The 13,610-nt window shown below is 34.2% G+C and overlaps 2 protein-coding genes across 2 annotated transcripts; one reads left to right on the top strand and one right to left on the bottom strand.

Moving 5' to 3' along the window:
- Nucleotides 1-1,810: 1,810 nt before the first annotated feature.
- On the top strand, nt 1,811-2,582 carry LOC139430879 (uncharacterized). The gene is made up of 2 exons (XM_071198325.1): nt 1,811-1,832; nt 1,888-2,582. The coding sequence occupies exons 1-2, from the start codon at nt 1,811-1,813 to the stop codon at nt 2,580-2,582; spliced, it is 717 nt and encodes a 238-aa protein (XP_071054426.1).
- Nucleotides 2,583-3,490: 908 nt separating this feature from the next.
- Nucleotides 3,491-4,771, bottom strand: LOC139430766 (putative nuclease HARBI1). Its single transcript, XM_071198042.1, has 2 exons — nt 4,177-4,771; nt 3,491-4,105 (listed from the first exon to the last, which is right to left on the bottom strand). The coding sequence occupies exons 1-2, from the start codon at nt 4,756-4,758 to the stop codon at nt 3,572-3,574; spliced, it is 1,116 nt and encodes a 371-aa protein (XP_071054143.1). The 5' UTR covers nt 4,759-4,771; the 3' UTR covers nt 3,491-3,571.
- Nucleotides 4,772-13,610: the final 8,839 nt, after the last annotated feature.

Raw genomic sequence — 13,610 nt, 5'->3', positions numbered from 1 at the left:
AAACTGTAAAAAAACCAAAAACACAAGGGCGTTGTAAAATGAACTACAAAACGGATAATAATTTATATTTTATTAAAGAAGAGTTAGGAAGACAAATACAAAAAGTTGCATGAAAAGAAACAGTATTTTAATCTTAATGATTTACTTAATTTTGCAAGAAATGAATGTGATTTTACTAATGGTAGATCAAAATTACATAAAATTATAAAATCTATGGGATATAAATATAAAAAGATTAGCAATAGAAAAGTGTTAATTGAACAACCACATATAGTTTCAAAAAGCAATACCTAGAATCCGGAGAGTATACTTTTGTTTTTCTTGACGAAACTTGGATTTACGAAAATGGCACCCAAGTTTATCAACGGGTAAATGAACATGAAAGATTCGGTATTCCGCAAAGAGCACAAGGCGAAGGAAAAAGATTTACAATCTTGCACGCAGGCACTTCGTCAGGGTTTTTGCCAAATTGTGATCTCTTGCTCAGTGACAACACGGAGCACAGAGATTATCATAAAAATATGACGTCAATTATTTTTATGGAATGGGTGAAAAATCAATTACTTCCAGCATTAAATAATTTGGGTGCGAAGTGTGCGGTAGTAATGGATAATGCTCCATATCACTCAAAACAAATCGAGAAAGCTCCAAGTTTCTGCACAAAAAAAAATGATATGAAAAAATGCTTAACTGAACATAATATACAGTTTGAACCAACCTTAAATAAAAAATCGTTATGGGAAATAATCCGTTATTACAAGCCTCAAATTGAAAAATCCTTTGAAATTGAAACTGTTCTTCGCCTTCCTCCATACAATTGCCAATATAATCCAATTGAACTATGTTGGGCGTTCTTAAAAACTTATTACAATAAACATGTTCAGTCCAGCTCGGAGAAAAAGATCTGTCGTGTCAAGGAGACTTGGCAAAAAGCTCTTGGTCATTACACTCCGGAGATGTGGGCAAATAGTGTTCGCCACTGTGAAGAACTAATTAAAAAAGATTGGACAACATTAATGGGAAATTCATTAATAACTGATTTACCTTCTGTAATCATCCAACTAGCGGAAGACTCAGATTCTTCCAGTAATTCTGATTTTTAAACAATATTCAAATTTTAATTATAGCACTTAATTATGTTATCTTAATATATTGCTCACGAGTTTTAATTTCAAAACGTAGATATTAGCCAAGTGACGAGAGATTAGTGGCTTCGTCTTTAAAGTGACAATCAGTGACAACTTCGTTTAGAATATACACAACCTTACTTATTATTTAGTGGAAAATATTATAAAGCGTGGTCATAGGACATGGTATCTAGGGTGGTACAGACCGTTTTTTTATAAAAATTTGGCAATGACAATTGATTTAAATAAAAAACAAATTTTATAAGTAACACATAATATAAGTTACGAAACTATTATGCACCTGCACTGTTCCACATAAAATGTAACATAGCTTAATAGTAGAGGCATTGGGTAGTTTTGCAAAGGAAAAGTTTTGCTTGGAAAAAGGTGACGTTTAGGTCTAGTGTTAGTTCTAGTTTTAATTGTTATTAGCTCTGTTTTGGTTCACTTTTTCGTTGTCGATTCCGGATGGTTCCGAACGGTTCCGAACGGTTCTGAACCGTTTTGCGGTCAGATATCGAACTAACCGAAAAGCACCAGATTTCTTAACTTAAATTTGAGCGTAACACAACGTGAGTGGATGTAGTTAGTAAAACACCGCAATTTTTAAACAAGTTAATTCAATTCTTTTCCTATTATTTTTTGATTTTATTTTTAAATAAAACAAATATACTTATTCTATAATGAGTTGCGAAAGTGAAAAAGGTAAGGGTGCAACGTTTTAATTAAAAAATCTTAATTAATAAAATATACCTTTCAGATTTTTTTTTTAATGTAAATAATACAAGGGAGCTCATAAAACTATATGGGCTTTATAGAAGTAAAGTTGGTACAAGTTCAAATTTAAAGAATATTAACCAAATGTGGGTGGTAATTGCAAATGAACTTAGTACAAATGGTGTAACTATTACAGACGTAAAATGTCAGAATCGGTGGAAAGTTTTAGAAAGGAATTACAAAAAATTAGTTGATAATGATCGTAAAACTGGTAGGGGGCGTAAAATTTTTGAATTCGAAAATGAAATGCACGAAGTCCTAGGAAGGAAGAGATCTATACACCCAAAAGTTTTACTCAGTGCTGCCAATGAGTATCCACTAAATGAACCCTTTCCCCAATCACATACTGCCCCCCATAGTGAAACCACCTCTACCGAGGAATCAAGAATAATAAATATTACACCGTCTACCTCGCAAATAATTCAACACAGTTCCCCAATTGACCCTAATTCAGTAACGTTAAGTATTCCCGAAACACCAAAACAGAAAAGAAAAGCTAGACCAACAGTTACCTATAGAAAAAGAAATGACATATTACTTGAAATGAAAAACGACTTAAAAGCGTACTATGACAAAAAAATTGAGTATATGGCAGCAAAAGAAATATATAGACAACGAAAATTAGAAATTCTGGAAGAACACTTGGCGCTTCAAAGAGAAAAAAATAATAAAAATTAGTTTAAATTTAGTTAGTAGATTATATATATTTTAGTGTAGGAGATGTTTCTGTATTTATGTTGTTTTATATATTTTAGTATACAATACATTATTTTTTATTATTTATTTTTATGTGTATAAATGTTACTTATCTATTATTTATTTACTTATCTATTATTTTAACAATCCCTTCAGTTTTTTCCCTTACTATAATTTCGGTTTTATAAAGATCTAATTGTTTGAATCCATGTTGCAAGTTCAGATAACAATATGTGAGAAAAGTATTTAAAACACTTGCTTTATTAATTTATTTTCACGGTACCGGTTTCGAGTTTAATAAGAATCATCAGCCGAATGTCAAAATTTAAAAAATATAACAAAAACATTTTCATAAACACCACACAATTGCAAATAATGTATTGAAAACTTGAAATGGACAAGTTTATTATAAAATAAATAAAATAAATAAAGTTTTTGTTTCATTAGTGTATATCTTTTAAATTTTGACATTCGGCTGATGATGAGTATCTTATTAAACTCGAAACCGGTGCCGTGAAAATAAATTAATAAAGCAACTAAAAAAAGTTGTTTTAAATACTTTTCTCACATTTTATAAAGATCTGTTAATAATGGAGAAGGTTTATATTAGTTTATAACCAACAAACCTTAAAAACATATCTTTTTCTTTGTTACGATTAACTTTTATGACCTGAGCAGGTACTTACATTATTAAGAAAAAAAAAGGGATGTCAGGTAACGTTATGTTAAAAGACTTTATGTAAATGTAGTACCCACTCTTTTTTCTAAAAAAGAAAAAAAAACAAATATCACTTTTCAAATTCTAAGTAAAAGGAACAAAAACAATAAAACAAAACCAATAAAGTTAAAATCTTTTTTTTATTCAACAAGTTTTACGAAAACCTTGGCCCTTAAAGGTTAAACAAAGATAAAAAAAAATTGTATTAATACCATGTACAAAAAAATTTTACAAAAATGTACACAATATTTTTTCAATCTCCAATATTGTATAAAACTGCAGCTATATAGTTCCTGAAATTTTTTCCGGCGTCGTCTCCTTCATTTTCATCATCATCTTCATTGTGCATGATCATATTATCATTTCCATTACATTCCTCATTGACATCATCTATATTAACGTCATCATCCAAACTTAAATTATAGAGCACAAAACAAGCCCGAATAAAATGACATATGGTGTTAATATTTTGTAACTTTAAATGGTATAATTGGCGAAATTTCTGCTTTACAATACCAAACACATGTTCTATCCTAATTCGGGATTGACTAAATTTATAGTTATAATTTTTTTCTGTAGGATTTAAGTGACCATTATCCCTGTATGGTGTCATTATACTTTTTAGGCAAGGATATGCACTGTCACCTAATATATAGTAATCCCCACATTTTTCAGCCAAATTGTTGTATAAAGGTGATGTTGTAAAAACTCTGCTATCATGCACCGATCCAGGATAGCCAATAAACACGTCAATAATCCTTTTAGTACTATCACATACTACTTGTGCCTAGAATCAAAACGTTACTTTCATTCTTTCACACCACCAAATATACATTATACTAAAAGAAATTAACTTACTTGAATGGAATAATACTTCTTCCTATTTAAATAAGAATCGGGATCGTCGGATTGCTTATCTATTTTAATGTGAGTACCATCAATGCACCCAATAGCACCGAAAAACCCATTTTCTTTGAAGAGTTTTTCATTTTCACGCTTTTCAGTTTCATTAGGCCATTTTATAACGGATGGTGATTTATAACTTAGGAAATAGACAACTTTTTCTATTAATTGGTGCAGTGTACTAATGCTAATATTAAATCGGTCAGCAACATCACGAAAGCCAGCTGCTTCATGACCAGCATACCAGCAAAATATTGCAATGCATTTTTGGGCTGGTATTCTATCGAAACCAGTATCAGATTTCGAATAGTAGTGGCTTGCTTCAAACTCCGTCGACAATTTTGCACTTAAATGTTTTGAAATCCGAAAATGTTCAAGATATTGTTGGTCCGTATATTGAGGGACAATCGTTTCAAAATAATTTTCGTTTTTTGTACGAGAATATAAAATTTCGTTTAAGCAAACTGAAATCCTTTCTTCATCAGAAGAAGAAGAAGACGATGATGAAGATAGCAAAAAAATTTCGGAATCAGACATCTATGGAGTAATTAAAAAAGCTTTATTTATCCGTTTGCTGAATTATCAGATACCTACTTACCATCCAAATATAAAAAAATTATTTTTTGAAAAATTGTTTTCACAAAACACTTCCACTTACTGATCTGAAAAGGAGTTCGCACTTTTGCCCCGTTACTGTTTGAACGGTTCGGAATCGGTTCGAACGATTCGGAACTACCTGAGTACGAACGTTTTTAGAACCAAAACACAGAATTTAGTAGTTCTTAACCAGTTCTACCCGAACCAAAACACCTTTTCTATTAATACGCATGCGCAGAATGGTTCAGAACCGTTCGGAACTACAGATTTGCCGAACCAAAACAAAGCTATTAAGTCTTCAGACGCACGGCTAAACCCGCAACTTTCTAGTTCTAGGTCTAGTGTCAGTTTTAGTTTTACACTAGCACTGTTACTATGTAGAACTATCACTATACCTAGAACTAGAATCATTTGGGTTTAGCCGCACGTCTCTAAAGACGGCTAAACCCGAATGATTCTAGTTCTCAGTCTAGCACTGTATAACAATTAAAACTAGCTCATCTTCAGTGAAATTCACTGTATAAAGAAAAATAGGAGTTTACATCTATGTTAAGCATAATAATAGTATGTTACTCATCATAACTATGTTTATTATAGGATAAGTTTTTTTCTTAAAAAAAGAACTGTGTATGTACTTAATCTTATTATGGAAAATTGTGTATCTATATGTAGTCAGTGGAGAGAAGTCGAGGTAAACCGGCACGGACAGATGGCTTGAAATTGTGTAGGTCAGTGACAAGCGATTGTGCAAGAAAGTCGCGGTCATAATATGCGACGTGACATGTGCAGGCTCATTCACTTGTTGCGTCTGAGCTCGAACGAATGAGCCAACGAACGATGGAAGGAACGAATGATGGTCGGAGCGGCGTAACGCCAAAGGAAAACGGTTAATTGAAATTTATTTCGGTATTGTAAGCTCAACCCCAAAAACTTTACTATCCATAGAAGAGATCCACATAAACGAGAATTCGCATTGTTCCGGTAGAAAAAAAAAGAAGTAAATAAAATGAAAATAAACTTATAAAATCGTCGCCGAAAAAGTGAAAAGTTTGCGGGAGCGACAACACCGAAGCATGCGCTGACAAGTTCTCCAAGGCGTCATCGACTACTTCGGGCAACGGCGGAATCCCGTTTTCTGGTTTGCGGGCGGCGTGAATGTGGAACCTCGGTCGTGTATGGACGGTTTTTATAGACAACCTCCGCTGGCTCCTTACATGGCCGGGTTTAGTTATGATTCACGCTGTGTGCAGGTCCTCGATGGCTCCCGATCGGGTCTGGTTTGCCTCCTTTTCCTTGGCTTTCGTGTAACCTCCTCTTCTTCGTCGTAGTCATCATCGTGCCTTCTGACACCCTCATTCGTGTCAAGGTAGCCGAAACTGTAACGGGATTATTTTCTACTCCTTCTTTTTCTTCGCGTCATGATCCTTAACGTCCTATTATTTTCTGCAGAATAAGGTGTTTTGGGTGAAGGTTAACCGTTCCTTTTGTCGATCTTATTCATTGTACATGTTTTCCTTGTAATTTTTTTTTTTAAACGAGGATAAAAAATTATAAATTTGTTGATACAATTAATACAAACTTATTATAGTTTATTTTTGAATTTTTGAATGCAAATTTTATTTTGAACGACCGGCGAGACGATAGCAACAAACTTTTTCCTTTATATTTCCACCTACTTGGAAAGCTTGGTCTTTTCTCTATCATAAACCGAGTTTTCGTAAGCCGATATGTTGATAATAAGAGCAAGAAAAAATAAGAAACGTCGCGCTGCATTCAATTTACCTTAAAATTACCAAACTTCACGGCCTTGTGCAGCCGTTACCAGACGAAAATTCAATAAATGGTTTACATATTCGGAAAGAGCTGACCTTGGACTATCTTATTCCGAGTTTTCGTCCGTCAATATCTGTCGGCGTCTGTAAAAAAACCGCTCCTGAAAAAGAGCCTACAGTTGGCAACAAACTTTACCTTTGTATTTCCATCTACTTTTCGGACGGATATCTTTGTTATTTATAACGCTAGCGAAAAACTAAGCACACGGTTGGAAAGCTTGGTCATTTCTCTAACCGCTATTTTCCTCCGCCGATATGTTGATAATAAGAGCAAAAAAAAATAAGAAACGTCGCGCTGCCACGAATTTTTGCCGCGGCTAAACCACGCTTGGGTCAATAACTCTCTTATATGACGGGGAGAAAACTCTAGAACTATATTCATCTTATGGGAAATTTTCTGCTCTTTTCAACGGTATATAACACATCTCAATCACACGTTTGCACAATCGTTTATCAGCCCAGCAACAAACTTTCTCCTTGTATTTCCGTCTACTTTTCGGTCCAATATTTTGGTTATCTAGAAAGATAGCGAAAAACTAAAAACTAGCGAAAGAGCAGGAAATTTCCCATAAGCTGAATATAGTTGTAGAGTTTTCTCCCTGTCAAATAGGAAAGTTATTAGTGCAAGAAATATTTGCGTGTTTTTATCGGTAGGGGCTTTTTCAGGTGGGTTTTTCTTACAGACGCTGATAGATATTGGCGGACGAAAACTCGGAATAAGATAGTCCAAGGTCAGCTCTTTCCGAATATATAAGCCATTTATTGAATTTCCATCTGTTAACGGCTGAACAAGGCCGTGAAGTTTGGTAATTTTGAGGTAAATTGAATGCAGCGCGACGTTTCTTATTTTTTCTTGCTCTTATTATCAACATATCGGCGGACGAAAACTCGGTTTAGGATAGAGAAACGACCAAGCTTTCCAACCGTGTGCTTAGTTTTTCGCTATCTTTCTAGATAACCAAAATATTTGCCCGAAAAGTAGACGGAAATACTAGGGAAAAGTTTGTTGCTGGGCTGATAAACGATTGTGCAAACGTGTGATTGAGATGTGTTATATACCGATGAAAAGAGTAGAAAATTTCCCATAAGATGAATATAGTTCTAGAGTTTTCTCCCCGTCATATAAGAGAGTTATTGACCCAAGCATGGTTTAGCCGCGGCAAAAATTCGTGGCAGCGCGACGTTTCTTATTTTTTCTTGCTCTCATTATCAACATATTGGCAGACGAAAAGTTGGTTTAAGATAGAGAAACGACCAAGCTTTCCAACCGTGTGCTTAGTTTTCCGCTAGCGTTATAAATAACAAAGATATCCGTCCGAAAAGTACATAGATGGAAATACAAAAGTAAAGTTTGTTGCCAACTGTAGGCTCCTTTTCAGGAGCGTTTTTTTACAGACGCCGACGGATATTGACGGACGAAAACTCGGAATAAGATAGTCCAAAGTCAGCTCTTTCCGAATATGTAAACCATTTATTGAATTTCCATCTGGTAACGGCTGCACAAGGCCGTGAAGTTTGGTAATTCTGAGGTAAAATGAATGCAGCGCGACGTTTCTTATTTTTTCTTGCTCTTATTATCAACATATCGGCGGACGATTTATGATAGAGAAAAGACCAAGCTTTCCAACCGTGTGCTTAGTTTTTCGCTATCTTTCTAGATAACGAAGATATGGGTGGAAATATAAAGGAAAAAGTTTGTTGCGAATTTTGCAATACCTATTCATTTCAAAATTCGTTTTTGATATTTCATATTCGATTTTTATAATCATAATGATTTTCTTTGTGGTGGTTGGATTTCTGAACGGCGCGGTGACGAAGTTGTGAACGGGTTGTGTGCGTAGCATTGACCGTCTGAACGTTCGCAGGACGACGAAATATCATTGGAGAGCAGTTGCGCTGGTTGTCGCAGGACGACGGAGCGCTTCCCGATAATTTTCTGAAATAAACGTCGGTGGCTCTTGAGGTATTTCTGCTGGAAGGCATTTTTAGTTGTGCCTTGATAGCCCGTACGTATGTAATGTCCGGTAATGGACGGCATTAAAGAGGGAAGGCGAGCTGGTCTTTGAGAGAGAGGATCACTGTGGCGGTATGAGGAGACGACTGCTCCCGATGCCGCGCTTCTAGGAACATCCGTGGATATTTTATTTCTTTTAAAATAATTAGAAATAACCGGTGCGCAGTCGTACGCAACAATTCTGTAATTGTGACTTGACCAAACAGTGTCGGACTCAGTTATAAAACAGACTTTTTATTAAATTAATATAATTGAATGAAATAAAAAATGCAAGTGACAGAATTTTTTAAATTAAATTAAATTAAACTAAAACAAATCTTTTTTTTTTAATTTTTATTGCCTAATCTTAAAACATACTTTATTTTAGTAGTAAAAATATTTTTTTTCTTAAATGTAATAAATGTTTAATTACTAACAATTTTTAGATGATTATAATTCTTGACGAATAGGATTAGATTTGAAATTGCCGAGTCCTGGACTGTATTAGTGATGGGTTTAAGAGGAGTGGAGAAGAGTGAAGAGATTGGGGAACGCGTGGACCCCCCAGTCGGGCGTCCGCTCCTAAGTAATATCTATCTAATCGGGTCCGCGGCGTTCGAATATCTATGCGTACTGGAAATTATAACAGGCCCCGATTTTTTTCTATTTTTTCGTTTTCTTTTTCAGTTCGCATTGCGGCCCGCGAATAATTAAATCAATTACGGTTCCCGGCCTTGGCCAATAATGGACTTTTCTCTCGCCGTGTGTACCATCGACATCTCGGCCGCGTTCGCCTCCCGATTGCATTCCATTCGCGAAACAATTGGAAATTCTCAAGGTCGGGTCGCCCCCTTATGATTTATTTAATTTTATTTAATAAATTTTTCTTCGTCTTCAGCTACCAACCTGGTTAATAGGTAAATGTTAATTAAACTCTTCTTATTTCTTATCTCTCGTTTAATAATAATGAAACGGTCAAACGATTTACTCTCAATTTGCAGTGATTTCTCTTCTCAACGATGAAAATGTGCCCGTTGACAAAGAGCACTTCATCACAGCCGTCAACCTAAATACCTGCGCGCTTCCCAATAAGGGCATCACTTAAAATGTAGGTAAACCAACCTGCGGGCGCATAATGTTGTTCGTTGCGACATCGACCAAGACGACAACGAAAGCGACGAGACGTCGACACGAAGCTCTTCGCCACTTTTGCTTGCTTACTTAAAATGCTCTATTTTTTCCATCTAAAATTATCGTTCGATTCCTTTCATATGTGTATAAACTCGATTTATGTAGCCTGTCTTGTTAAATGTTTTCTGATTTGTCAAAGGAATTACATGTATTATTTATGTTCAAATTTTATTTACTTTGCTATACAGGGTGACTGGTACATAAACGTGAATATTGAAATACGTTGTTCTAGAGCTCACTTGTAATTGATTAAGCTAAATATGCCTTATAGAAAAGTAAATAATTTAGAAAATATTTCAATTTTTTGCTTTTTGTACAAGTTCAGTACATACTCTTACAAATCTTGAAATTTAGAGAGTAATAATAGTTTCTTTGGCAATGTATCGACTTCTCTGGATAGATTACATCCTAATACACATTTAAAGTCAAGAAATACTGTAAATATTTCGATGGTTTAAAAATACAGGAAGTGAAATATTCGGTTTTTAAGTTAATTTTCAAACAAAGTGTTTATTCATGAGCGTCTATTTCAAAATTTCGATGATACATTCAGCATACAAATTATTGTAAAAACTTCCCTGTTTTGTTAGCTTTCAAATGAGGTATGAAGCATGGAAAAATGTCTTTCCAATTAGCCAATAATAAGATAACAATTGGTACGAACACAATTTTGACAACCTACCCAATGTGAATAAAATTCAAAATCGATTACACCTGCGGTTGAAATTCAATTCATTAATGGTTAACAACCATCGGTTAAACAATTTTTTTACGTTTTGGCAGTAAGCCATGGAATTTAGACATCGAGAATATCAGCAACGCTATCCAAATCGACGAATTGCTCATATTAGTGTATTTGGCGCCACTTATCGGCGTCTAGCTGAGACTGGCAATTTAAGAAAAGCCGAACGTGTAGGACTTAATGTGGAAGAAAACATTTTGGAAACATTCGATGAAGTACCCACATCCAGTATAAGAAACGTCGCTGCTAATTTGGGGATATCACAATGTTAAGTCTGGTCAACTCTTCGACAAATGGGCAATCATTACACACCTATCCAGGCACTTGAAGACGGCGATCCTGAACGAAGGATTCAATTTTGCCAGTTTCTTTTAAATGCTGACATTCAGGATGAATATTTCTTGAGACGGATTTTATGGAACGACGAATCGAAGTTTAACAGAGAAGGTATAACAAATCTTCATAATTTACATTATTGGACTGACGAAAATCCACATCTAACGAAGGAAAGGAGCAACCAAAGAAAATTTAATGTGAATGTGTGGATGGGGCTCATTGGAAATAATTTGATTGGTCCTCATTTTTTTCCCGATCATTTAAATGGCGCAACGTATGGTGATTTTTTTACATAATAATTTAATAGAAATGCTGGACCGTGTACGTTTAGAAAACAGGAATAACATGGTTTTCCAACATGATGGATGCCCTGCGTACAATTCGCAAAATGTGCGAAATTCATTAAATGAATTATTTCCTAACCGCTGGATTGGGAGAGGAGGTCCAATTCCATGGCCTGCAAGGAGTCCTGATTTGACGCCCCTAGATTTTTATGTGTGGGGCCACATGAAGGAAAGAGTGTATGCAACACAAATCAATACTAGGGATGAATTAATAGAGAGAATCCAAAATGAAGCAAATGTTTTAAGAACTACAATTACAAATAAAATAACAAGGTCGGAAATAAGATAAACGGCTCAAGCATGTATTAGGAATAGAGGTGCAGTTTTTGAAGCAGACTTGTAATTGGACCTCCCTTGACGGTAAAGTTTTTTCCAGTTGGTTCCTTATTGCAACAGGGGGGGGCCAAATTGTGTTTCGCGCTGAGTTTTTTTGAGTTAGAGTTAGAAGTTATGTCACATGATTCTGTTAATTTTTTTTTAATGTTAGTTGCTTAATTTTTTATGGTTGTCTGAATTAACGTTATGTTTTAGTTCTAATAAGCAACAATAAATAGTAGGTGTAATCGATTTTGACTTTCATTAACATTGGGTAGGTTGTCAAAATTGTATTCGCGCCACTTGTTATCTTATTATTGGGTAATTAGAAAGACATTTTTCCATGCTTAATACCTTATTCGAAATGTAAGAAAACAGAGAAGTTTTTACAATAATTGGTACGCTAAATGTATTATCAAAATTTTTAAATAAACACATTATATAAAAATTAACTTAAAAATCGAATATTTCACACCCTATATTTTTAAAGCATCGAAATATTTAAAATATTTTTCAACTTAAAATGTGTATTAGAGTGTAATCTATCCAGAAAAGTCAATACATTGCCAAAGAAACTATTATTACTCTCTAAATTTTAAGATTTGTAAGAGTATGTACTGAACTTGTACAAAAAACAAAAAATTGAAATAACTCCTAAACTATTCAGCTTTGTATAAGGCATATTTGGCTTAATCAATTACAAATGAGCTCTAGAACAACGTATTTCAATATTCACGTTTATGTACCAGTCACCCTGTATAACATTAAATAATTTTATTTACAAAGTATACTGCATCATGCTCGGAATGCCGTTTTTTTTTTTCGTTAAACAATTGTGAAACTACGAATTCTTCTAATTTTCATATTTTCGAATTTTCTCGACATTGATGCATCTGAGTGTAAAAGTGTTAGTGAGTAATGTGTAAAGGGTAAAATTTGCCACAACTTTTATTCTAAAAGGTTTTCTGTATCATGCTCGGAATATCGTTTTTTTTTATTAACCAATTTGGAAACTACGAATTCTTCTAATTTTCATATTTTCGAATTTTATCATAATTAGGTGTGGATGAAAAAAATGAATCGAAGTCTACTTAATGGTTAATCTTGTAACTCACGAAATAGTTGATTTAGAGCGCAATCAATTGGTAAATCTTTCTAGACAAAGGATTCGCGAGTTTTATAGCTGCTTCTTATCTTCCTTGAATTTCCAGGAATTTTTTTATCTTGTTGTCTACGAAAACCTGAAAATTTCGTTGTTATATTCCTAGAAATTCAATTGCATAATTTAATTGTTTAATTATTCTCAAAATTTATTGTTATAACGTGAGAAACCATGTATATACGGTTCTAATAATTTAATTAAAATTAGCAACGGTAGAAAAGTTATAGCCGGAAAGCGGGTTAATGCGGTGGCTTGGAGGCATTTTATTGCAGTTAACTGTAAACACACATGAAATAAAACCCATAAGACCACCTTCCACGCAACTCTTGTAATACGTAGCGCCAATAACATTATTTATTTATAATGTTTTATCCGATCCAATTAAGAGTCTTGACAGTGGGATTACAAAAGTGAGAGACAAAAAATAATAAAAAACCTAAAGCTACAGAACAATTTCTAAGTAATCTGTATCTAAAAACAATTCCCATAAATAGCCAATAGTGTCAGCGGGTCCGTTGTATTTTCTCACCTCGAGCGGTTTGTACCGCAATTCTAAGGTCAATAGACTCTTAAAAACCACGCCAAATACCCACTCACAAAATGTTTAATTTACAATAGACGTACCTCCAAAATTCTAACGCCTTCATCATTTTAATTCGCCAAAAGAACAAAAAAAAACGCGAAATTATCATTCGATTTCGGTTCCAATTTCAACATGTTAAAACAATCGAATCGGAATCTAAAACAGTTTAAACCAGTTAAATTAATTGACTTATTTACATGAACCATCGTAGCGCCAGGGAGTGAATTTAAAGAATTCACAATAAGGTGAACACGAAGAACATTCGAAGGTGTGTATTTAGAAGGAAGAGGAGCA

Source organism: Onthophagus taurus, chromosome 7, assembly GCF_036711975.1.
Source record: "Onthophagus taurus isolate NC chromosome 7, IU_Otau_3.0, whole genome shotgun sequence".
Classification (NCBI taxonomy): Eukaryota; Metazoa; Arthropoda; class Insecta; order Coleoptera; family Scarabaeidae; genus Onthophagus; species Onthophagus taurus.
The sequence above is the reverse complement of the archived record's forward strand: the minus strand, read 5'-3'. Positions and strand labels throughout refer to the sequence as shown.